Source organism: Ursus americanus, chromosome 4 (genome assembly GCF_024610735.1).
Source record: "Ursus americanus isolate L20-20 chromosome 4, mUrsAme1.1.p, whole genome shotgun sequence".
NCBI lineage: Eukaryota > Metazoa > Chordata > Mammalia > Carnivora > Ursidae > Ursus > Ursus americanus.
Window position 1 is genome coordinate 22,394,828 of NC_142130.1, and position 26,370 is coordinate 22,421,197.

Sequence of the window (26,370 nt, forward strand, 5' to 3'; positions counted from 1 at the left end):
TACAAAATAGGTTTATCTATCAGCTTTAGAATCTTTTGTTCACGTGAACTGTGATATAGGAAAGTAGAATTACAGGTTGAAATCAGGTTCTTAGGGAGTAGAGAGTTTTTTCAACCTCTCCGGCACACCGATTTCCCTTAGTCTCTTGTCTTTTTCTGTCTCTTTCCCCCTCCTCCTTTCCTGCTCAGTTCTCCCTCCCTCCCACCCTAGCCTCTCTCTCTGATACACACACAGTCCCTGTGGCGTGTCAATGAATGCATTTTTGCATGACTGGAAGTCCTCCACTTTAGAGACAAGATTAAAGTCACCCCAGGTTATAGAAAGTTTTTGTTATAAGACTTCTTGTTAAATACTCTAATGCTTTGGGCAAATAGATGACAGTGGCAGAAGGAGCTGATGTCTGGCTTTATATTCACCTGTAAAAAAGGGACAAAAAATATGTGAGTACAGAATTGAGGCATGCAGGATAATTCTAACAAGTGGTGTGAGAATACACAGCAGGCGTGGGAGTGGGGGGATCCTGGAAATTATGTAATGGCAAGGTGAAGGCGAAACAGTCATAAGGCTGTCTAGCTTGTTGAATGTACAAATAGCGAAAGATTATTTGTCTAAGAATTTTTACTTTTGTTATGAGCTTTTTTTTTAATTCGTTTACTCAGGCAGATACTCATATTTTCTCTGTTTTGACTAGCCACTGTTGGAAGCAGCGTTATGCTTCATGAGCTTTTGCTCTTTGTCATGTCGGCAAAATCCTCAAACTATTTTGGTGTTTACATTCCTGCTTTTATTGTCTTGTTTTAGGATCCGTTGCATTACGCCATTTAAAATTTTTCATCTTTTAACTGGAGTTTTTTCACACTGAGCTTTTTTGGTTGAGGGGGTACTGGGGATTGAGAACGTCCAATTTTACCAACACTGAAACTGGAGGTGAGGTAACTTGGCTAGAATATTAGCATCAGGATTACCCTCCTTGAATCCCAGTCCCAGATGGTGCTATGTTGCATCCTCTCATAATTTGGTGTCACAGGGTAATCATTTACCCCTGTTTCAAGAAGCTTGTCAGATGGAGATAATGAATATTTATGGTAGACTTTCCTCTTGTGTCTGACCTTCTTCACTTTTTGTGTTCCTAAGCTCTCAAAGAAGTCAGATGGACACATTAAAGACCAAAGGCTGGGGGGAAGAGCAAAGTCACGGAGTCAAAACAACTCAGTTTGTTCCAAAACAATGTGAGTTCCCAGATTTAGCTCTATCTCCATATATTGACCTTAGTTCATGTGCACATGAAATTGAGAAATGACATCCTAGTGAAAGATGGTATACAGAAGTTTAAAACATTGTCAGACCCCAGGGCTTTGACTTGGGCTTATCCAATACAAGCAGTTCAGTAAAAAGGCTATTTTAAGATGAAGTAATTCATAAGATACTTCTTGATTATTATTCTTAGCTTCTACTTAGCGAATATTTTATGAGCCTAAAATTAGTTTCTTAGTATTTATTTTATTAATTTCTTTGTATTTCTCCACTAGCTGTTCCCTAAGTGGCACTAAATGATAAGTGAATGTCTTGATACTTTGGAAACTGCGTAAGTTGAAATTTCTAGGTCCATGATTGATTAATAAAGGAAACATTCAATCTTTTCTTTATCATCTTCACAGACAGAGTTGTTGAAACAAGGGGACCTTTATGCTCAGTGAGAAGTGAGAAGAGGTACATGGTTCAGTTCATTCTAAGTGTTCTTTTGATATATTATTTTCTTTATAAGCTATATTGATGAATAACTATATCTAAAGAATTATGAACTCTCCTTAGCTCTGGTAGCTAGTCAGCATATGTGGGCACACGGGTAGCTGTTGTGTCGGATGCCCACCCTAGCTCGGAGGGTACCCTTCTCTCCTGGGAGCTGCAGGTGCCGCTTAGATGGGAGTGTGGTTGTGGTGGGCATCTTCAGGAATTAGCACTTCTAGTATAAGAACAGTGAAGGCAGCTCTGCGTGCCTTTAGGATTTTGGATGATAGTTCCTTTATAGCAGAGTTTGAGATAAGCTATGGCCCATTGTCCAAATCTGGTCCACCTGCCTGTTTTTTGAAGTAAAGTTTTATTGGAACACATTCATGCTAATTCATTTACACACTGTCTGGCTGTTTTTAAACTATGGTGGAAGTTGAGAAGATGTGACAAAAACTGTAAGACTTGGGGCACCTGGCTGACTCAGTCTGTAGAGCATGTGACTCTTGATCTTGGGTTCCTCAGAGTCATGAGTTTGAGCCCCATGTTAGACATAGAGATTACTTAAAAAGAAAACAAAAACAAAAACAAAAACAAAGCCCATAATAGTTGAAGAGCCCAAAATGCTTACTATCTGATCCTTTTTCAGAAAAACTTTGCTGACCCTTGATTTAGAGGACTATATAAACTCAAGGTGGTTTTTGTTGGCAAATTATTAAGTCTTATTTCTAAAACTAGTCTCACATGTACAAGTTAAAATTATCCAGTCTGTACTCTTCCAATATTTTTCCTCAGGTGTTGTTCAAAGGGGAAAATTTCTGATACAGAGAGGACAGTTGGAATCAGACTTGAAAATGAAGGTGTAAGTGGAAACGCTAGTTAAATTTTATGTCGTTTTATTGTTTTACCTGACCTATGTTAAAATTTTGGTGCTCTTAAAAAGTGAGAAAGATGAAAAATATTACTTTGATTTCTAATTTCATTGTTTTCTTTGAAAAAGCAGCAGGCATTGAAGATACACAGCTTTTGGCTCCCTTCTTTATTCCTGGATTTTTACCTCTGTATGGTAGCCACCTTTTTTGTAAGGGAGACCAACTTGCCCCCATCCCAACCCTTACCTGTAGTGCCTGGCTTCTTTTGGAGAATTTTAAAAAACCATATGGTCTCTAGGAAAGATATGCTCACGACCTTCTTTTTAGAGTCAGGATCTCAGATTTATTTGAAAATATTAGCAGTCTTATGCTTAATTGGATTTTACATTTTTTGCTGTAAGTACTGGAATAAAAAGTGTTCTGGTGATCTCCATAGCAATACCAACATTTTAAATAATAGCAACAGAATGTTTTGCTAAATACTCTGTATTCAAAAGAAATACACTTCTAAATTAAAGGCAAACTGGAAGTTTTAGATTATTTCACTTTTTAGATACATAGAAATACCAAAGGTTAGGGTGCTGCTTTATGTGAAGTATCAGTTCGATTTAAGTTTTTCTTCTCCCATTAGACCTCTTGTAAGGATGAGCGTAGGTCTCAGAACATCCCCGTTCCCAGTCATTTGGAGCGAAGCCTTTTGTATTGAGTTACTGTTTATCGTCTGTGGAACACCAGCTGAAAAAGGGGGGGAACTATGCCTGAGAGAGGAGAGAGAGGGAGCATATTTGGAACCCGGCTGAAGACTACCTGGTACATCTCTCTGTGCCGAACCTGAAGGCTGTGCTGCCTGGGGCCGTGGGGAGGGGCCAGCCGCTGCTGGTTTCCGAGGACCGGTATCCCTGGCAGTGAGCTAGAGTGAAAAGTACTGACTCGGCATGTTGAGACTAGTATAGTTCTCGTCTAAAGGTCTCTTTCTAACTCGGTTTCTTAATTTTAAAAGTTGGCCTACTAGATGACTTAAATTCACTATTAAAGGTTACATAGGGTCACAATAAGGAAGGATATTGTCAGAGTTTCTGGAATGCTGGCAGAGTTCTATTTGCTGACCCAAATGGTGCTTACATAGGTGTTAATTTTACAAAAACCAAGTGGTACGTAAATGTTTGTTTATTTTTCTGTAGTAAATAATTCCTTTAAAAAAAATGAAATGGAGCAAGTTTACTTATTATAAGGATAGTAATGCTTTTCTGAGTGATGGGATTATGGGTCATAGGTTTTGCTTTTTTTAAACACTTCAAAATGTCTTGTAACCATCTTATTTTTCATTGGCCTAAGAGAACTGAAAATACTTTTCTTGCTGCCTACAGGGAAAGTGATGAGTGTTCTGTTTCATGGTTTGTAATTGAGGTGTCCTGTGAGCCTTAGGTCTGGAGCATTTTTTTGTTCCTCTTGCAGGGACAGGCAGATATACAAAATCTCCTTTACTTGCGTGGGAGATTTGCTAATTCTCTCAGGATAATGGCACTGTTTTATGTTTCATGTGTTATGTATGTTTATATGTGTAAATATCAAACATGTCAATAGAATATAGAAACTTTTTTGATCAGAGGAGGGGACACCAGCTGGAACCTGACCTATCCGAAGAGGTGTCAGCCCGACTCCGCCTGGGCAGTGGGAGCAATGGCTTACTCAGGAGGAAAATGTCAATACTTGAGACAAAGGAAAAACATTGCTCAGGCAAAGAGAGGGATAAAAGGATGGATGATCTTCTTGAACTTACAGAGGTATTATTTCTTGTGTTGATCAGAATAAGAGGCATGTTTTTAAATAACTTCAGTTATCAAGACTTGAACACATGTTTTATTTTGAGGAGTTTCTCCAGGCTAGGGATGAGTGTATAAGAGAAATCAGGTCCAAGGGCTGTCCAGTCACTGGCTACATTGATCATGAGTGATCTGTAAAGGTGGCCTAAGGGATCAGATTAATGTTCAGCAAATGTGAGTAGACATATTTGTCACATATCTTGGAATATAATGGGTTCTTTGCAGATTTTTCTTTAAATATTTTGGGTTACACAGTATGGGTTTGGCATTAGGAGTGAGTTCATTGCATTTTTTAAGTGATTATTTTTTACTAAAATGTCCCTTTCATTGATTATTGTTTGAAAATAGTAAAAACTTATTTGAAAAACCAAGGAAATGAAGGTAGTTAAAAATTCTCAGTTTAAAGGTGAGCGCATATCTTGGCTCTTTTTCCAATGTTGTATTAGTAGGTGGTAGTCAGTCCTATGAAGTGAGTACCTGTTGAGCACTTACTGTGTATTGGACATGCAAGTGGAGAGATCCATAAAACGGCACAATTGTGTGCAGTGGAGGAAGCAGGATTTAAAATATTTGAATGAAACTAATTTCTGTTGGGTTTATAAATTCATCTCAGTAGCTTAAATATGCATTTATCTGTATAATTCTTCAGAATAATGAAGCCATCTATTCAATGAGGACTCTTTTGGTAGACCACTGCCTTGTTTTCTAGTTTCTCCCTGTTTGCTTATTCCCTTCATGTCCAAACTGTGTTGTATCTCTTAGGGCTCCTAATTCTGTTACTTTGATGATTTTTTTTAAAAAAGATTTTATTTATTTATTTGACAGAGAGAGAGACAGCCAGCGAGAGAGGGAACACAAGCAGGGGGAGTGGGAGAGGAAGAAGCAGGCTCCCAGCATAGGAGCCTGATGTGGGGCTCGATCCCAGAACGCCAGGATCACGCCCTGAGCCGAAGGCAGACGCTTAACGACTGAGCCACCCAGGCGCCCCCACTTTGATGATTTTAAATAAAAGTTTATAAAGTAAATAAGGAAAGTGTGAAAATACTTTGAGTATTGTGAAAGGGTCAAAGGCTAGAAAGTTAGACACCCCTGGGTTCCATGCTAGGCTCTTCCTTTTAATAACTGTCTCCCTTTGAGCACATAACCTAAGTTCTCTGAGCTTCACTTCTGCTATAAAATGGGATAATACTTTCCCCACAAGCAAGGATTAATGATGTGCTTCAAGGATCTGGTACCATGTTTGGCTCATAGCGCTCAATAAATGGTAGTGGGATAATTGAAACTATACTTTAAATGTAAATATTGTTACCAAATTATTTTTTCTAGAAGCTGGTAATTGAACTAACATTTTTATAACCATTAGTAAAACTGCTTTGTATTATAGAGATGAAAAGCTTGTTTTAGCCTCAGACTCTTGAAATGTGATTGTGGTTCTATTTAAAATACAACCTCTGGACTTTCTAATTCAGGACATGGAAAGGGAAATCAGTAATGCCCTAGGTCATGGCCCACAGGATGAGGTCCTAAGTAGTGCTTTCAAGTTGCGAATCACTCGAGGTGATATCCAGACCTTGAAGAACTATCACTGGCTCAATGATGAAGTAAGTTGTTCTTTGTTCCCCCATTCTGTCATTATGCTTAACCACCTACCATCTATAACCAAAGTGATTTCTACCTAATTATAAGGGGTTGGGAAAGCAGCTTGCAGTTTCATTTAAAACAGAAACATCTCAAACCTTAAAATGGTGGTCAGTTCTGATTCTTCGCCGCCTTTAATTAGTCATGTTTCCCTCTTCTGCGTCGGTGCTTTGTTTCACCCACCACTTCATTTACTAGTAGTCTTCAGTAACTTTTTTTGTTTTTTATTCTTTTTACAAATTTATTTATTTGTTTTTAAGTAAGCTCTGTGCCCAACGTGGGGTTTGAACTCACGACCCTGAGATCAAAGGTCACATGCTCTACTGAGTCAGCCAGCCAGGCGCCTCTTCAGTGACATTTTTATAAACTTTGGGTGTAGCTGATGAATAGAACGAAGCAGCAAGTGATACTTATTTTAGAGGAATTCTTATAAGTGCCATTTTATTTTTTCAATAATAAAGGGATTGATCACTATACGTACACGTATATATATAAAATGTGTCTTTTTCTTTATTTGAGTGATAACTGTAAAAATGTGCCGAATTGTCATCTTGTATCCTTACATATTTAGCTAAAACTAGCTCTTAATTCTTACACATGTTCTAGCTGGCCCTTTCCCTACTCCCCAAAGTCTCTGCATTTTCCCCCTTTGCCTTTCTTCCCATTCCCCCCTAGACTAATGACATATAAACACATTCTTATAAAACTAGTATTTTTGTTTTACGTTATAAATGTTATATATTTATTATAGAACATTTGGAAAGGCAGGAAAAGTAAAAGAAAAATATCATTCAAAAGTGCCACCACTCAAAAATAAACAAAACATTAATGTTTGGGTATATTTTCTTCCAGTTAATATTTTTTATATATAGTAAAATTTATAAATTGTAAAACTCAACTCTAGTTAGTATTTCTGCATATTTTTTTCATGTGATGCAGTTTTACATACACCTTTTCATTATTGCAGACTTTTCTCCTTAAGTTCCTTGGCTCTTTAACTCACAGGCTTCAAAAGTACAGTTTCACTCCTTAATTCCTCCCATTTTGTGCTCGTTATCTTTTATTTTCCTTATCTTGCCATAAACAGCCCTTTCATCCCCATCTCTAGTACCTTCTTTTCCTAGAGCTTCTTACTTTCTAATTCATCCTAATTTAGTTATGTAGAAACTTGCCGTGTTCTGACATTTACTCCCTTGGTATTACAGGTCATTAATTTTTACATGAATCTTCTGGTGGAAAGAAACAAAAAGCAAGGCTATCCAGCACTTCACGCATTCAGTACTTTTTTCTATCCCAAATTAAAGTCTGGCGGTTACCAAGCAGTGAAAAGATGGACCAAAGGGGTCAATCTCTTTGAACAGGAGCTTATTCTGGTGCCTATTCATCGGAAGGTACATTGGAGCCTGGTGGTGAGTTGAGAGGGTTAATTGTTGGAGTCTGTATAATGTTGGAGGCTGTTTTCTTGAATAGTGACTGCCCTTTCTGTCCAGTTAAAAATCCAGTCAGTAGTCCATATAAAGGCGTACTCTGTAGAGTCCCTTCTTGGTTCTTGAGGTGAACAACTTAGAAAGCTAGATGGCAATTAATTGAATTTAAATTTTTAAAAAGTGTGAAAAAAATGAAGGATGAAATTATAATTACACACACACAAAGAAAGCTAGATGGCATACAGGAAAACAGGAAAGAGTTTTAGTACACATGTGAGTTCTTTATTTGATTTCTTTAGTTTTGTTTACAAGATGGTACAGATTTATTATAGAAAAGTAAAGGTATAAAGAAAAAAACAAGAACAAAAAATCCCATCACTTTGAGAGGACAACTAATGTTTTGGTGAGTAAGTTTCTGGGCTTTTCTCTGGGACTAGAAGTATATAATTTTATAGAAATGAAGCTCGTATCATCTGTGTTATTTTATAAAAAATATATTTTATATTTTATAAAAATATTTTATAAAAATATTTTATAAAAAATATTTTATAAAAAATATTTTATGTTGGTACTTGTATTGACTTTTTAAAGGATGCTTTTCCTTTTAGAAATAAAATTCTCCTGTTGTGGTTAAGATGTTTCTGGATGTTGTATTTTTCCATTATAGGTGATAGACCTAAGAAAAAGGTGTCTTAAATATCTGGATTCTATGGGACAAAAGGGCCACAGGATCTGTGAGATTCTCCTGTAAGTAAAGGCTGAAAAACTTGACTGTTGTGTCATTATGCCCTTGTTAGGTGATCTATCTTCTGTTTAATCCAAGGAGGTCTGGTGGATGGTGATGTAATGTTTAGTGAAGGCTATTCTCTCAGTTGATCAAGAATTGACTTGAATTCCTGTTCTTGTCAAAAAACCCCCCTAAAATCATACTTCTCTCACACCTCACTCCTTGCTCTTTCTTTCTCCCTCTCCCTCCTGTGGGTATCTGAGACCCACTTCCTTTCCTGATCCTCCCAGTTCAGCTTTTCTTGACTTTTTTTGTATTATTACACTACCCTCCCCCAGAGAAAAATTTAAATTTCTCCATGACAAGAGAAAATAGTGCTAAGGAATAAGACTTTTTGTTTGTTGGATTTAGATGGCTACAAACCTTTGAAATATCTAAGATTCTTGCCTTCCAAGAAAGAGTTTCCACCCCCTACCCCCCAGGGGCGAGGTTGCTCCCAGGGAGAGTGCCTGCCCCAGCACCACTGATGCCGGTTGCCCTTACATGAAGGTGAGGGTGAGAATGGAGGTGGCTGGCTTAAATTTGATAACCCTCGGAAGATCTGGATGAACTTAAATCACTCTTAATACTTGAGTATGTTATCTCCTAGGAACAAGGAAGTTCCCTTATGCAATCTCAGTGTTATTATCACACTTAAGAAAATTAGCCTTCAGGGGCACCTGGGTGGCTACGTCAGTTGAACTTCTGACTCTTGGTTTTGGCTCAGGTCATCATCTCAGGGTTGTGGGATTTAGCACTTAGCCATGTTGGGCTCTGCGCTTAGCGGGGAGTCTGCTTGAGATTCTCTCATTTTCCCTGTCTCTCTCAAATTGATTAATTTAAAAGAAGGAAAATTAGCAGTGAGTCATATGTAATTTTTGGCTCATATTCTGATTTCCTCAGGTATGTTTTATAGTTTTTTCCCTCATCCAGGAAGCCAGAGTTCACACGTGGATTTAATGTCTCTTTAGTCTGATTTAGAATAGTTTTCCTCTTTTTGTTTTTTATGGCAAAGGGTTTTTTTTGGGGGGGGGCGGCATCTAGCCCAGTTGTCTTGTTTTATATCTGTTTTAATTTTTAATTGAAGTATAGTTGACACACAATGTTACATTAGTTTCAGGTGTGTAATTTAGTAATTTGACAACTCTTTAGTTAGACTGTGCTCACAGGTGTAGCTACTTTCTGTTTTAGATTTTTTTTAACTTCCAGTACAGTTAACATACAGTGTTACATTAGTTTCAGGTGTGCAATGTAGGCAGTCTAGTGATTCAGCCATTATAGAGCATTGTATATTAATCAGTGCACATCACGGTAAGTGTGCTCTTAATCCCCTTTACCTGTTTCACCCATCGCCCCACATTTTATATCTATTTTTAAGTGAGAAAAAGCAAGTGGTAAAATGAAGTACTTTTTAAAATAAAGTGTATGGTTTTAAATTGTGTGGGAGGAGTGGGGAAGTAGAATACACAGCAAAGTATTAATAGTAATTACTGCTGGAGTGGCTATTATGAGGTTTTTTGCATTTTATATTTTATAGGTTTTAATTTTCTAAAGCATGTACAGTTTTCGTAAGCAGGAAAAAAAATTAAAAACCAAAAGCAATCCTCTTTTTAAAAAAGCTAGCGGAGATGGATTTGCGAATAGCCTGTCTGTTCAACCTCCGTTGTAATGTCCTTTGTGATCGTAATGCTAAGTCCCCACAGGGATTCAGCGTATGTTCCTTCTTTGTTGTTTTTTTAGTCAGTATTTACAGGATGAAAGTAAGACCAAAAGAAATATTGATCTGAATCTTTTAGAGTGGACCCACTACAGCATGAAGCCACATGTAAGTGACAATCATCTCTATTTGAGTTGCTCTGTTGCATTTCCTGAAGGTGGCGGTTCACGGAGGCTTGGCTTCCTCCCTCCCCTCACTCACTCGGACCCATAGGCATGCATTCTCCTGAAGCAGACATCTTAAGGATTATCTGCTTCTAAATCTTGAGAACTTCATTTAACTAAGATGTCTGTTTCATAGCCTTTATTTCTTGTTTAAATATAAATGTTGGGATGCTGGGGTGGCTCAGTTGGTTAAGCATCTGACCTTTATTTTTAAAGATCTTTATTGAGGTATAGTCGATGTAAGAAAAATGCACAGTCGAAGTGTACGATTGGACAAGTTTTCACATAGGTATATACGTGTGAAACCATCATCACACTCAAGATAATGAAGATGCCCATCATTCCAAGCGCCTCTTTATGCCCCTTGGGAACCCTTCCCTCCAGCTCCTCCCTGGTCCTGCCCTATGCCCATGCTGCACAACTCATCTGCGTCCTGCCAACTTAACATGCTATTGCTGTCTGCTATTTTAGATTGTCTTTTGGAAAGGCCTATGAATCACACATCATTATCACTTTATATAAACAATGGTTGCTAACATTTACCTGCATCTTTATCGGTTTATTGGGTCTGCATTCCTTCTTGCATCTCAGACTTTTCTTGGGGGATCATTTTTTGGGAAAACACATCCTTTAAAAATTCTTCGAGCCAATGTCTGTTGGTAGTAAATGTTCTTAGTTTGTGAAAATCTGAAAATGTGTCTACTTCACCTTCATACAGGAAAGATGTTTTTCTAGGTACACAGTTCTAGGTTGTGAGTGTGTGTTCACTAAGAACTCTGAAGATGAGTCCACTGTGTTCTGGTTTCCTTGTTGCTACCAAGACATCTGATGTAGAGCTACCATTCCTTTGCACACAATTTGTCCTTTCTTTCTGGATTTTTTTTAAGCATCCGACTCTTGATTTCTGCTCAGGTCATGATCTCAGGGTTGTGAGATCCACCCTGCGTTGGGCTCCACAGTCAGCAGGGAGTCTGCTTGAAGATTCCCTCTCCCTCTCCTTCTGCCCTCCTCCTGTGCATGCATGCTCTCTCTCTCTCAAGTAAATATATCTTAAAAAAAAAATTGTGGGACGCCTGGGTAGCTCAGTCAGTTAAGCCTCTGTCTTCAGCTCAGGTCATGATACCAGGGTTCCTGGGATCGAGCCCCACATTGGGTTCCACACTCAGTAGGGAGCCTGCTTCTCCCTCTCGCTCTGCTACTCCTTGCTTGTGTGTGCTTGTGCTCTCCCTGTCTTTCAAATAAATAAAATCTTTAAAAAACAAATTATAAATATTTACTGTATGCTATCGTGTCTCTCAAAAAAGCTAATAAATTCAAGCCAGCTATTTTTCTTGGTTGGTGCTAATGGAAGTTTAAAGTTCTTGTTATTTACGGGGAATTTTGCTTATTGAGGTCTTAAAGGTCCCATGCCACAGTTCCTCAAGAGTCAGATATGTTCTTTGTGAATATACTTTGTATTATACTTGCCAGATTTGAATCTCTTTCAGGGTTTGAGAATGCATACATTTTTGAGTCCTAATGGCTTCTTTTTAGAGTAAGCTGCATGAATTCAGTTTTAGCCCTTACCTGTGTATAATGGCTCCCCTGTCTTTACTCAAAGGATTTTCCTTTCTAACTTGAATCATTAGAAGGTTAAGCTTTGAAATTTCCTGAGGAGAGCACAGATGTAAGGAGTCTGTTAGGTTGAATACCATGTTCTGGTATGGGGGACGTAATAAAGAAAACAATTTCTCTTCCTTTGTACGTTGGAGTCTGTAGTTCTGTCCGCTCTGTGAGAGATGCTGGGCTCAGGAGAAGGGCACTAGCGACCCTATGTGTGGGTGTTGTGCATATTCAAACAGTCTTTTCTTTTTTTACAGTAATCATCTGTATTTCTTTGAATAAAAATTGAGCTTTTGTCATCTAGAATGTTTTCCAGCAGACTCTCTGTTATTCTTAGTATCTCATGCTCCTTAGCGCTGGCAGCCAAAATGAGTGTGGGCCTGGCCGAGGTGAGGGCGGCAGAGGCCTGGGGAATGCGCGAACGTAGCTCACCTGGAGTGCTTCACCACTTCCGACTTCCGCATTGCTTACCGGGAGTTCTGCTTTTGCCTCAGGACAGAATTGAGCCGTCAAAGCAAGATCCTGATTAACAAGCCTATCAAGAGGCTTTTTTTCTTTTCCCTGCTTGTAGCTGTGGGGGTGGAAAGTTGTGGTCCTATTGTCCTGTCCAGAGAAGAGGATACGCCCTGCAGTACTGAAGTGGGTTAGTTGTAAGCCTGTTTCTGATTGAGCCACATTTAGCCCTTTTCAGAGTTAATAAAGTGCTTCTGAAACCATTCTGACTAGAATTCCTGTTCCTAGTTCCAAACTTGCAGTTTGGTTTCTTAGCATGAGAGCCAAGAGATGGAATTCTCACTTTGCTTTTCTTTTTCTTTCTGAAAAATATTTTCCGTGGGGGTCATGAACTCCATGTCGTGGTGGGGGTTTTTATACCACATGAAGACTGTGTTTGTGTAGTACTGTTACCATTTACCTTTATGATATTGTTTATCCAGTGTAGTATTTATAAGAAGTCAAAGGAGTTTGTATTTGATGACATTTTATCCCTTTCTCCCCGCCTCCTTTTTTTTTTTTTTTTTTGTAATTTTAGGAGATTCCTCAACAGTTGAATGGGAGTGATTGTGGAATGTTTACTTGTAAATATGCAGACTATATCTCTAGGGACAAACCTATCACATTTACTCAGGTGAGTGAAGCCCCCTCTTCACCCACTTACTTGTTAGTGAACAAGATAAACTCTGAGCGTGTTCCTAGTGCCTGGTGCACAGTAAGGTCTTAAGAATGACAGCTGTGCCTTTTTTGTCACTGTTGTAACCGTTGGCCGGGGCCCCACCCCTGCTGGGATCAGGGTTTGTCACTGCACCTGCTGTTAGGTTTCTCCTTCTCTTTGGTGACCAGTGAGGCAATTAGCGTATCTCCGAACTCCCGCGTTCACTAGCTCCTGACTATTACTGATATTTCTGGCCAAAGGAGGAGGCAAGTGAGGGTGTGTGTGACAGCCCGGGGAGACCAGCCGCGGGTCTGAGCTAGAACTACGAATACTGCCTTTCCCTTCTGTGCTGGTTATTTGGGGCTCCCTGTGACTGTATCTGATGGGAATTCGAGTATGTTGGGAACTCTTGAGAATTTATGTTTGTAATAGTGGGTTCTCAGCCTTTTTATAACTGAGGACAACCCCCTTTAAAATATATTTTTCTTAAACAGACTTCATTTGGATAGATGTTGTCTACCAAACTACTTATTGAATAGGACCAATAACCCTATTCCAAGCTGGAGAGCACTATGAAGTAACTAGGGTTCCCATGCTGAATTAATACAATTCTAGTCTAAAATAAAGGCACTTATTATTGGTTAGTTCTAGTAGTTTTACTAAGAATAAATGTGCAATTTTTTTACTCCATGTTTTGAGCTATTTAAAATAACTTACACATCCATGTGTTAAGACTGTTTAGGCCCCTCCAGGTAGGAAGTCACTAGTTGATAGTAAAGTGGTATATCCATCTCATTATAATGAGACACCGGGAGTACCTCAAGGGTGTGAACTTCTGACTGGTTGAGCTACAGGTAATTTTGGATTTGTCTTGTGTGTTGCTGCTTTGAAAATTGGCTCATGTAGTGATTATCATAAAGCAGAATCATGTGTTGAGCAAAGCCATTTCATTCTTTGATGCTTCTAAATAACAAGGAGTTAGTTGCTCTCTGAACCTACTGACATGAGATTTGAAGGGCAGAAGTTGCCGTTTGAACAGAATTGGCAATGTACAACATTTGGTAAAGCAAAGAAATTTTTGAATGTTTATTCCTTTATATAAATAGAGTTCATGTTTTTCTCAAAAAAGCAAAGTATGTTCATTTTAGAATGTTCTGACTGAAAGTATATGTAAATAGAAAAGTTTCGTATTATGCTACCACTTGGTGTTTCCATTTTGGTTCACGTCTTTGTGTTGTGAAGTAGTTGTGGGATTCTGTTGTATGATTCTGCAACCTGTTTTGATTTTCCTTAACACGTAAAAATGCCTCTGATACATACAATATAATCATAACGTTATAACCTCCTTGGTTATGGCTTTGTAAGTTTGAACCATGACACAAAAGAGTCAAGGCTTATATAAAGGACGTGGGTTATTTACATGATGACACCTCAAGGTTGTCGACGCTGTGCGCGTCACTGTGTAGCGTGTGACGTGTTGTTTGTGGACTGTCTGCAGCACCAGATGCCTCTCTTCCGGAAGAAGATGGTGTGGGAAATCCTTCATCAGCAGTTGCTGTGAGATGCCCCGCCCAGTCCCCCGAGCTGCTGGTGGTTCTGTCACGGAGGACGGATGTTTCCATATACCTCATGCATCGTGGGTTAAGAAGTCCCTGCATCACCTCTGTTGTCTCACAGGTACTGAGCTGTAGGACGTGCACGCCGGCCTCTCCTGCACCCCGGGCCTGACTCGGTGTGTGGAGTCTGCCTGCAACCCCATGTGTAAGCCTGTACCTGCTCAGAGCCTGGACTGTTCAACCCACACAAGAACAAATGCTCATTCATAACTTTTTTTTTAAAGATTTTTTTTCCCTATGAATGTGGGAAATGCAGGATTTATTCTACGATTTGTCTTTTGTGTGTTTGTTCACGTGTGTTCATTCGCTCACTCATTTGCAAACATCACGGGCAGTGGCTGTTTGCTGCTGCTCTTAGAGGTAACTCTGAATGACCTGTTCGAACTATTTATTTCTGAAAGGAATGTTAATCAGGCTCCACTCCCAGCTGAAGATCAGGAGGGCAGTCAGTGGGGGGAGGGAGGAGGTGTTTATTAACTTCTCTAAGGCTGGAGCAGAAGCTGCGACGGGAAGCTGGAGGTCTTCTTGTGTTCGAGGCTTGACAATGCCGGGAGAAGAGCTGTGGCGGAGGGCTCCGCTTGCCCTCCAGAGGAAGGCTGACACTACAGCACTGGTGGGGACGTGGAACCGTGGAACTGTGGCTCTCCAAGCGTCTTCAGAAGAGTGTCGTGGGCATCCTAAAGAGACCGCTCTTTCTGGATATGAGGTGACTTGGCTACTCTTTAAACTGGATTTTGAAGTAACTTAAACCCTAAATCTTCATTTTCGTCCCAGATCTGGTTGAGTATAAACCTCAGAATTGTAAGGGCTGGCCTGGGCTGTTGATTTCAAAAGATACTATTCAATGTAAAAGCTATTTTTCCTCAAAGTTTTTTTTTCTATATATAAAGCCGAAATTAAGTTTTGTACTCATTAGGATTTACACCCCCCCCCATTCCATCCCCACTGAAATTTGGAAGAAAATTTAGTACTTGGCTCTAAGGCTGCCAGTTATACAATAATCTATTTTGCATATGAGAGTTTGTATTTAACTTTTTTGTTCATTAAAAACTTTACAGTGGTTACGCATTTTTAATTTCAGAAAGTTTAGAGTTGGTCAGAACATATTTTGCAAGATCTAGTGCCTAGTGTTGCTTTTCCGATGTAATAAAGGTTGTCTGGCAGAACCTGAAAAGTATATGCTGAAATGATTTCTAGCCCTTTCCTCACCTCAACCTCCCAAACTTGTCCTGGTGCACAAAACCAAGGGGGTAAAACCAGGAAAATCGGGCAGGTGTTCGCCATGAATCCCGTGTCTGCCGTCTGGAGGGCATGGCTGCTGGCCTCGGAGGCATGGTATCGTGGCCGGGTTTCCCGGAGACGTGTCAGAGTCTCGGTGTAGGATCTGGGGCCGGACAGAAATTGTTGGCCTACTTGGTAGGCACACCGGAAGACATGTGCTGGATGGTGATCAAAAGAGTGAGTTGGTTGTGCTGAGTGTCCGTCAAGCTAAGGCTGCACAGAGCGTTTCTGGAGGCTGCTGGAGCCGTGTCAGTGAGTGCTGGGATCAAGCAGCTGCCGTAGCTAAAAGGCCAGAGATTTACTGGGTCAGCATTGTACTAAAAACCTGGTTCTCCACTTGGCTCTTGTAGGTTTCACCTGAGAATTTAGTACCTTGGTTAAGATTTGTTCCATGTGGGGCGGATCCTGTGCGGAATGGCGGTCTGTATTCTGCCCCAGTGAGCGATGCTGGGCTTTCATTCGTTTGTGTCACACGAGTATTTGAGGGGCTTCTTCAAGCAGCTTTCGCTGAGCTGCCCACTACTGTGAACTCTTCAGGACAGCTCTTAATAATCTCCCAGGACATAAATCGATGAGAGCAGAGAGCTAGTTAAGCTAGAGAATGGCATTCTAGTTTACCCCGAGTTCCTGAATTTAATAGGAGTCACCACAGGTCGTGCTTCTCTGGGCACTGACGTGTCTCTCTGGGTGCAGAGAAACTTGTCGGTAATAGAATTTTTATATCTAGACAGCTTATGAGAAAAGCAGTCAGGTGAGAAAATCAACAGCTGATCTTACCAGTAGCCAATTATCAACTTTCAAGCCAGTGAGATAGATATATATATATAGATGTATCTATAATCTGTTTTAATTGCAGGAGTTCGGGGATCTGAATAAAAGGTAGAGTGGACCATTGTTCTTTTTTAGTAGGCAGACTCCTAAAAATTGATAAAGATGAAAAAAAAACCATACACACACATACACACACACACACACACAATTAGTAAGGAAGTGTCTTTCTCATGTTTGACCTTATATCAGAGCTGGGATATGTGGTGGGAGGGATACAGACCTGGGGGCATTTGGAAGATGGTCTGGAGTGCCCCATATTCTACCTCAGTTGCCAGAGACTAACTTCTGATCTGTTCTTCCGCTGAAATCCTAAGCACAACTTGAGGAATGCCATGTTGAATGGTGGCTGTTTGCACTGTAAGGAGCTGCTTGGTGCTGGGACCACGGTGGGGCTGTGGGGGAATGTGTCCTTGGAGATCTCTCGAACCTCAGATAGAGATAAATCAACAAGGTAGAGAAATTGAAGTCTATGATAGCCTTAGTACTATAGTTAAGCTATGTAGTTTAAATTGGCTTTTGTGAACTAATTGGGAACCCGATTTCTAGTTTCTTTGAGGAAAAACTCCAAGCACCCAGTATTCAAACAAACTTGGTATTGTTTGTAAGTTAGAGCTCTAGCTGGCTATATTGCTTTGATAACTTCTTTTTCTTTTAATTTACCTAATCTATACAACGAGTTTGGGTGTGTTGAAACAGGTGTTGATTTTATCTGTTTATCAGTAGTTAAATAGGTATTGATTTTATCAAATCAATAGGTGTTGATTTTATCTTATTTACTAATAAGTTCATGTCTTTAATTCAGTGGCTTTCAAATTTTTTATTGCATTTAAAAAAAATTTTTTTATTGTGACCGGCACACAGATGTATATATGTGATTTTATGTGAACACAAAAGTTTCACAAAAGTACTGCTTACCCTTGCTAAACTCTAATAGTTTTATTTCAGATTTTTAAAAAGTGTAGGTTGTGACCACCAAGCGGATTTCTCAACCCACTAATGGATAGAAATCCAGTTTAAAAAGCTCGGCTCCAAATTGTCTGACAGCAGGATGCAAATTATGTTTAAAACTGTAATGCTGGGGCGCCTGGGTGGCTCAGTCGTTAAGCGTCTGCCTTCGGCTCAGGGCGTGATCCTGGAGTCCCGGGATCGAGCCCCACATCAGGCTCCTCGGCTGGGAGCCTGCTTCTTCCTCTCCCACTCCCCCTGCTTGTGTTCCCTCTCTCGCTGGCTGTCTCTCTGTCTCTGTCAAATGAATAAATCTTTAAAAAATAAAAATTAAAAAAAATTAAAACTGTAATGCTGGAGACCCCAAAAATATGATAAACGTGGGACTGTTCTGAGATGACTCAATCTAAATCTAGGAAAGTGGGCCAGAAGCTTTCAGACCCTCAGTAGAAATGTGCGACTAGTCCGTGTTCTTCCCCTGTGTGTTGGCGTTCCTGAGGCCCGTTACTGCTGTGTAGGGGGTAGAAGCGCCGTCCCGTGAACGTGCGTCTTCCGGGCTTTTCCTCCTGGGATGCGTAGCAAACATTAGAACAGATTAATGTCTGAACCTCACTTTTCTGAAAACCTGGACATAGAACTCTTCTTTGTGTGTCACCTGTGGAACTGTTCTATGAAACACACTTTGGAAAGTGCCAGGAGAAGTAACATAAAGTTCTCAGAAGAATGTACTTCAGATGCACACTGGGGACGCGCCGTGCCCGCCAGCCCCCAGCACCATTCTATCTCCTTAAGGGCGTATGGTGATCAAGTCTGTAGTCATGCTTCTGTTTTTCTTTAATTGTATCCATAATAGGCATTCGTAGTAGAAAAGTTGAAATGCTGATAAAGAATAAGAATTCTGCAAACTCACCATTCAGAGTTAGTAACTGAACATTAACATTTTTTTTTTAATAATGATTTTTTATTATATTATGTTAGTCACCATACAGTACATCCCCGGTTTCCGATGTAAGGCTCGATGATTCATTAGTTGTGTATAACACCCAGTGCACCATGCAATACGTGCCCTCCTTACTACCCATCACCGGTCTAACATTAACATTTTGATATAGATCCTGGCCTTTGGCATATGGCCCTTCTTATCTGTATAAATGTGTGAATTGTACGCGTTCACACACATGTATGTGTTTTTTGTTAACAAATATGGAATCATATTTGTTAATAACAAAAAATGGCTATATAACCCCCTTTCTACTTAGTTTATCTCGAACGTATCTTCATGTCAATAAATATTGACATCATTTAGTTGTTGCCTAGTGTTCTAGAATATGGCTATAACATAATTATATTCAGTATTGTTGCACATACCATCTTGTACCATGTTTGGTCATGAGAATTAGAAATTCTCAATTAAAATTTCCGAGTTATAGTTAAGAATATTAAAAACAAATTGGGGGGGGAAAACCCACCTATTGGTATTTTGACTTCTTCTGGCACAGGATAATCTGTATCTCTACTGATATAAGTATTTTTTAAATTAAATTTTTATTTCTTAACATATTTGTCAGAGAGAGAGAGAGCACGCACAGAAGCAGGGGGAGAAGCAGGTTCTCTGCTGAGCAAGGAGTCTGATGTGGGACTCGATCCCAGGACCCTGGGATCATGACCCAAGCCTAAGGCAGATGCTTAACTGACTGAGCCACCCAGGGGCCCCTTAGTATTTTTTTTTTTAATTTAAAGATCTTATTTATTTAAGCAAGAGAGAGAGTATGCAAGAAAGCAAGATATCATGAGTGGGGGGAGGGGCAGAGGGAGAGGGAGGAGCAGATTCTGCCCAGGGAGCAGCGAACCTTATGTGGGGCTCGATCGCAGGACTGTAGGATCATGACCTGAGCTGCAGGCAGATGCTTAACTGACTCAGCCACCCAGGTGCCCTGCCACTGATTTTTTTTTTTTTAATCTTATTTGAGAGAGAGATTGCAAGAGAGCACGAGAGCAGCAGAGGGGGGAGGGGCAGAGGGAGAGGAAGAAGTGGACTCCCCGCCGAATAGGGAGCCCAACTTGGGCTCCATCCCAGGACCCTGAGATCATGACCTGAACCTAAGACAGACACTTAACTCACTGAGCCACCCAGGCGTCCTCCACTGACTTAAGTTTTAAAATATTTTTCATATGTAGGTCTTCAGGATAAGATCATTCTGAGATATTTACTGTCTCATTTTAGTGGACAATTTTATCTTTTTTAAAACTACTTCACAAAAAACTTGTTATTATGGGAATCCTAAGACCTACAAGTCATCACCCCCTTACTAAAATGTGGCTAATCTGGATGCACTTTTTTTCATAGGGGAGGGGAGAGTCTGGAGTGTTTTAAACAACATCTTCACATGTCATTCTACCTAAGTATTTAAGAATGTCTCCCTAATAATAATTGAAAAAAAAAAAACCCTATATCATTTTCACATCTAACAGGATAAGGATTTGCTAAAATCATCTAATACTCAGTTCACATTCAAATTTTCCTGATCATTTAACTAATGTTTTATTATATGAATAGTGGCCCCCAAAATGATAGGTCCACATCCTCATCCTTGGAACCTGTGAATATTACCTTCTGTGACAAAAGATGATGATGTTAAAGGTCTTGAGTAAAGGAATTTATCTTGGATTATCTGGGGGGGCTCAAATGCGATCACAGGCCTTATAAGAGAGACTGAGTTTTGAGACAGAAGGGGAGGAGGTGTTAAAATGGGCCTAGATAGTGTTTATATTTTATACTCATTTTTGTGGGGGAAAATCTGTTTATACATCTCATAATCTGGAAAGAGATACCAAGTGTTAATAATGGTGGTTTGGACAGGCTATTACTTTCTACTTTATAAACTTCTTGGTAGAGTTTAAAAAAAAAAAAAAAAAGAGGAGGCAGTTAGGGGCGCCTGGGTGGCTCAGTTGGTTAAGTGTCTGCCGTCGGCTCAGGTCAGGATCTTCAAGTCCCAGGACTGGGTCCCTCGCACGGAGCCTGCTTCTCCCTCTGACCCTCCCCCCTCTCATGGTCTCTCTCACATTCTCTCTCAAATAAATAAATACAATATTAGAAGAAAAAAAAAAAAGCAGTAAGTCTATGGAAACACAGTCTGAGGCGATGCTGCCACGAGCCCCAGAGGCCTGGAGCCACGAAAGCTGGAAGAGCCTGCGGGGGAACAAGGCTCCGTGCTTTTCTAATTCTGTCATTGCTTCTGTGTTCACTGAATTCTTGAATTCTGTAAAAGAAACTTCCTATTTGGTTACCCTGAAATGCACTTCACAGAGGAAAGATATATGATGCTTTGACTCATTACTGCTCGGTTTGGTGTTCAGATTGCCCTGTGTTAGGCCTCAGTGTCCTTTTGACAGAATCTTCCAAGTCTGATTGTGACGGCTTTCCTGCTTTACCGGTATGATAAAGGCTCGTCTGACACCTCTCCTGCTCCAGACCTGAAACTGGAAGACCTCTTTTAGTGAGAAGTCGGGGAGATCGGATTTTGGGCTCTGTTAATGCGGATCACTACTGGGTTATTGGTGCTTCTAGGCCTTTACAGTAGACAGACTAGAAAATACTTTTTCTTCAACGGGAAGAAATGTTTTACTGATTTCCAATTCCAGTGTAAGAGTCTAAGGATCTTCTTGATTTTTACATTATAATCTTGAAAGCCTTGGTTGCTCACAACATCAGCGTAATCACTTGCTTTACCCTACTTGTTAAGTAGACTTAACAAGAATTTCAGAATATCAATACCAGTCTGAAACTAACAGGGTCACTAAGTACAGTTCAAGATTTCTTTGCAGCTCGTTTTTAGACCATATCCCACTGGAGGTTCACAGTGAAAATACGCTCTTAAAATCACTTAATTTTTTTCCCCAGTAATTATGCCATCAACTCAATACACAGTTGGATTCATTTGTTCTTGGTGTTTAGGGATTTGCTTTTTGCTTTGTTTTTTAATTATGTAAAACAGAAACATGAGTCCAAGAGCAAAACGATGCCACAAGATACATTCAGTCTCCTTGCTTCACCCTGTCTAGGTAACTTAGTAGCTTTTAATCTTCCCTTTTTTGAAAATATAGATAGATGTATCAGTATTCATATTTCTTTCCTTTTTTACATTAGTAAAGATACCATGTTAAAAATACTTGTGCCTGATTGGTTAAAAAACTCCGTTTATTCTAGGGACGCCTAGGTGGCCCAGTCAATCAAACGTTTGACTTCAGCTCAGGTCATGATGTTGGGGTCCTGGGATTGAGCCCCACGTTGGGCTCCCTGCTCAGTGGGGAGTCTGCTGGTCCCCCTCTCTGCCCGTCCCCCTGCTTGTGTGCGCTCTCTCTCCTAAATAAATAAAAACCTCAGTCTATTCTAGATAAGTAAGTTACTCCTCATTCTTCGGTTCTTTTTACAGCCTCCTAATCACCACTGTCTCAGGCGCCATGCTTCTTTACCAGCCCCTCACGATGGATGTTTAGGCTGTCAGTCTTTTTCTGTCACAAAGAACGCTTCAGTGCTTGTGCCTTTTGCATGTCACTTCATTTTTGCTAACATATCTTTGGCAGAGATTCCTAGAAGTGGAATTGCAGGGTCAAATATGTAGCATACGTCATTTGCCAAATTTCCCTCCTCGGAGGTAGCATCATCGTGTGTCACCTCACAGTCTTACCTGCAAAGCCTGAAATATTTACAGAAAAGGGCGTCAGCCCCCTCATCGCAGTCCTTAAGCCAGCACAGAGCCTGGGTGGGTGGGGAGCGTAGGCCGTTTCAATGGGCCAGGGTCGGAGTGGCCTGGATCCCGTGCTCAGTGCCGGGTCCACATGGTTCTGCAAGGGAAGGGAGAGCAGCAGACGGGGTCGGGTGCTAGGAAGAGGAGACCAAGGAATTCTGTTCTGCAGCTAGCACTCCAGCACAGGCATCAGTTCTGTCCCGATTATGACACTTTTGGCTTTGCCCCCTTTTCCCATATACATTTTACACATTTTTGGTCTTTGGTAACCTGTGTTTTGGGATTTTATCATTACCATGTTTTGCTTCCTTTTCAAGGGTAACTTTGATATTTAAATAAAGTTTTAAATTAGTTATAGATTTACAACAATTTAAACTTTCTAGTCTGCTTTCAGTGCTTACTTTGTCTTTTTTTTTTTTTAACATGAGTTTTATTTGGCTTTAGTTTTTGGTTGGAAACGTTTTCATGTACTTATTTTCAAAGACATAGGAATTCTCTTACCTGAATCCCTGCAAATCGAATCTTTCTTAAGTTTTCACACCTGAAAGATAACTGGACTGGGTATTAAAATTCCCAAGTTATGGCCCTTTTTCTTCTTAAAACTTGCTTTCTGACACTCTGCAGTGGAGCACAGAGAGCTGAAACTAGCTTGATTTTTTGCTTGTTATTTTGTTTTGTAAATAACTTTTTTTGTTCTGTATTTGATTAGAACTTTAGTTCTATCCAAAAACTATGCCAGAATCTATCTAGATCGGAATCTCTATTTTTGTTTGGTTGTATTAAGATACTGGTTTGTTGCTGTAACAAAGGACACAAAATAACAGTTGCTCTAAAAAGATAGTTTTCTGTCTCGGGTACCAGTTTGACCTGAGTAGTCTGCCGTCGCCGTGTCCTCGGTAGTGTCAGGAGCTTTCCTTAACGCTTGGCTTCCATGTTGGGTTTTACGATGGCCGCTGCTGCTCCATCACCGCTCTCCCCTCCACTTGGCACTCCATCCAGTAGGAACGGGGGAGCGGTGGGTAACCCCGGAGATGGCAAGTATGCAGGTTTCTATCTTTCAAAAAAGTGGTTCCAGGAAACTAGACCATGCCAGGCACTGAAGTTTTCCCATTCCAGTTCGGTATGGCTTATTGTCAGTTTCCCTTGCTTTTTGGGTGTTTGGTTGTTTTGTCTGTTTTTGGTGCTCTTAAGTTTTCATCTTTTTGATATTTAATGAGAAACCATAAGAAGGAACACTGAAGGCTGCTAACTAGAAGCCATTTTTGACTTGGAGGGACTTTGTTGTATTGAAATGCTTATTTTCCAGATAAGGAGCCAGGTCTCCAAGGTTCTACTGCTCGAGTACAGAGGGACAGGGAGAATGTTGCTGGGCCGGGGCTTTCTCTTCTGTTCCTGATGAGGAAGTGAGACCCCAGAAAAGAAAAGGGAGCTATGGTACCAGAGTCCCAGTCCCTGCCTTCAGGCCTGCCCTGGGGTAATGCATATGGGAGAAGTCTTAAATTTCAGTTCATCAGCACCTTAAGGGCAAGGGGGAGAGGAAATAAAGGGCAGCAGCAACAATTTACTGTAAACACCAAGGGAACTTGCTAGCGGTGTTAGACATCTGCGGTAGCAGGCCAAAGAAACCTCCAGTAGGCTCTGAGGCAGAGGTCTGGATGCGTGTACAACTTAGGCTAGTCTCTAAATATAAAGGGTGGGCTTCCTTCACAATCGTTAGCTGGACTGCCTCTGTTGGCGGCATCCTTCCCCAGGGACGTAGGAATAAGACAAGGCCAGATGCTTTTCATACTCTTCATGTCCTTATCCCACCCGTCTGCTCAGTCACTAAGTCGCTCATATCCTAATGGGTGCCAGGTTACTCCCTTAGAAATCAGTGTTTCCTCCCTCCCCTTACCCCTTGCCCTGTCAAGATCACCTTCTTTCTGGCCTCGGCTAATCCCCCTTCCCCCACCTTCTTTTGGTTCGCCTTTTTTCATGTTTTCAAGTTCTCCCTCTATGCTGGAACCCTCTGCTAATTTGCAGGCCACCTCTGTCATCCTTTTCTAGAGCTCCATGTTGGATGGAACAATCACATCTAGAAATCTAGTTAGAGGGAAAATTAACCAGGAAAGAAAGGATGTTTGAGGCTACTCACCAAGTCTAGGGAGAGGTCAGTACCTTCAAAAGCACTGTGGGTCATGGGTTTTCCAGGGGCTCGGTCCAAGGGAACAGGGAGGGGCTTTTTGAGCGCAGGTGCATGGATAAAACCTTTGTTTTTGACCTGAGCCCCCATTTAACAACTGTCCTTTATTTTGCATAAAATCACGTCATGAGGATTTTCTGGGAGTCAGGATGACCTCTCAAGGCAGGCAGCCAGGGATTCATAGGAGAAACGGGCGCAAAGTTTGAGTAGTCTGAGCTCCCGCAGGTGTGCCGAGCACGTGCTCGGAGCCCCGCGCACGCGCACAGCTGAGGCTGTCCTGGTGGACAGGAGGTGGGGCGGGGTTTCGCCCAGCACGCGGGTTCTCAGAAAACGGGCTGCGGGGAGAACAGCTTTGCTTACGAGCCAGCCAGCCGTCTCCTTCCTGTCTTCTGCCTCTGCGTGTGGCCTCCCCTTCATTTCTGCAACCCTAGCACGACTTCTGGGTGCTCTGTACCCCGACATCATCTTAGCACTTCCTTCCCTGTCTTTCTCTCACATGTTCAGAGACGACGACTTTGGAAATGGGCAGTTTAGGACCTGGAATGAAACCTCAGATTCTGGCAGCTGCAACAAAGGTCAAGGAATGAAACGGGAGCAGCAGAGCTAAGAGTGCATGTTTGGAGGGTCCTGTGTCTTCTCGATCATCGTGCTTTCAGGTGATCGCTCCATCCCGAGACTGGTTCGCAAGCCCTGGGGCCTGTATTTAAAGCCCTGCCTTTAAAGGTGTGCTGTTTCTCCGCTCAGCAGACAGGCCAGCTCGGCCCCGGGCACAGGGTTCAGAAATAGCCCTGCTTGCCGGGAACCCTGTGGCTCCTCTTGGACAGTCAGCCCGTGGCTGGTTTGTCCCTGAGAGGGCAGCGGGTTTGAGTCCTAAAGGGAAGAGGGGGGGAGGGCGGAGCCAGAGGTACCAGGACTTGTAATGGCCACAGGGACGGGAGTCTGTCCCTGCCCGGAGTCATGCCAACCACAGCAGGGACAGAACAGCTGGCGCCTACATGCAGAAACTTGAGAAGTACAGAGCATCTCAGAAATTGGAGTTAGGAGAAAACCAGGAATGGGGATGGGACATGGGTGAGGACCAAATTTTAAGTGATTGAGGAGGCCTCAGAGTTTGTTAGAAGGGAATGTGGCTACTCCGCAGCCCCATCCGTTCCCTCCATCTGTCCTTGCCGCGCTATGAACGGTCACCCCGAAAAGCCTGACTGGCCACTGCTGGCAGTCCATAGCACCTCTTTATCCCTAAGATTGCTTGGACCGCGAGCATCCGTCTCTAGTAGGCCCCACAGGTCTATGAACGAAGGCTCATACGTGGAACAGGCCCATCCCTGACTGACCTTTTTACGACACATCCGACACGTCCGTGAGAGTGTCAAGGACAGCACCCTGCCTGCCCCTCCCCCCTCGGTCCAGGCTGACCCTGCTCTTCTCTGACCTCCTGGAACACTCATAATGGGGCTTCTGGGGCGGGATGAGCACCTCTTCCCTTGAACTGTCTGGTGTATTATCCCCTCCTACTCCCCTACATAAAAATCAACTCTTTCCTGGGCAGGCTTAATGTTCCCTAAAGAGAGGGGCTAGTCTTACCTACCTTGACGTGCGGTCAGCTCATCCCTCCAGTTCCTTGGCTGGCACACTCCGCCACACTCCGGAATCACCCCGAGGGCTTGCTGAAGCTGACTGCGGGGCCCCTCAGGGTTTCTGATTCAAGGTGGACCCCAAGAACCTGCATTTCCAGCAAGTTCCCAGGTGATACGGATGCTGCCAGGTGGGGACCACACTTGCAGCACCACTGACCGAGTTTAGCTTCTCCCAGAAAGCTTCCTGCAGAAGCCTGCCTGCTCAGGGCGGCTTCCCAGTCCTGACCGTACGTGCGGCCCGTC

The 26,370-nt window shown here is 41.6% G+C and overlaps 1 protein-coding gene across 5 annotated transcripts in view; it reads left to right on the forward strand.

The window, feature by feature from the left end:
- Window positions 1-26,370, forward strand: part of SENP2 (SUMO specific peptidase 2) — a 41,905-nt gene that overhangs the window by 15,201 nt on the left and 334 nt on the right. For 3 of the 5 annotated variants that reach the window (XM_045776580.2, XM_087861472.1, XM_045776581.2), the window contains 10 exons: window positions 1,135-1,229; window positions 1,659-1,710; window positions 2,524-2,590; window positions 4,208-4,384; window positions 5,893-6,024; window positions 7,267-7,470; window positions 8,156-8,235; window positions 9,995-10,079; window positions 12,768-12,863; window positions 14,386-15,677. In XM_045776580.2, coding sequence (XP_045632536.1) covers window positions 1,135-1,229; window positions 1,659-1,710; window positions 2,524-2,590; window positions 4,208-4,384; window positions 5,893-6,024; window positions 7,267-7,470; window positions 8,156-8,235; window positions 9,995-10,079; window positions 12,768-12,863; window positions 14,386-14,448 — 1,051 coding nt within the window. In that variant the 3' untranslated portion in view covers window positions 14,449-15,677. Of the gene's footprint in view, window positions 1-1,134; window positions 1,230-1,658; window positions 1,711-2,523; window positions 2,591-4,207; window positions 4,385-5,892; window positions 6,025-7,266; window positions 7,471-8,155; window positions 8,236-9,994; window positions 10,080-12,767; window positions 12,864-14,385; window positions 15,678-24,994; window positions 25,214-26,370 lie in introns of those variants that run through there. The other 2 variants (XR_015724156.1, XR_006776035.2) reach the window with 2 other exon arrangements.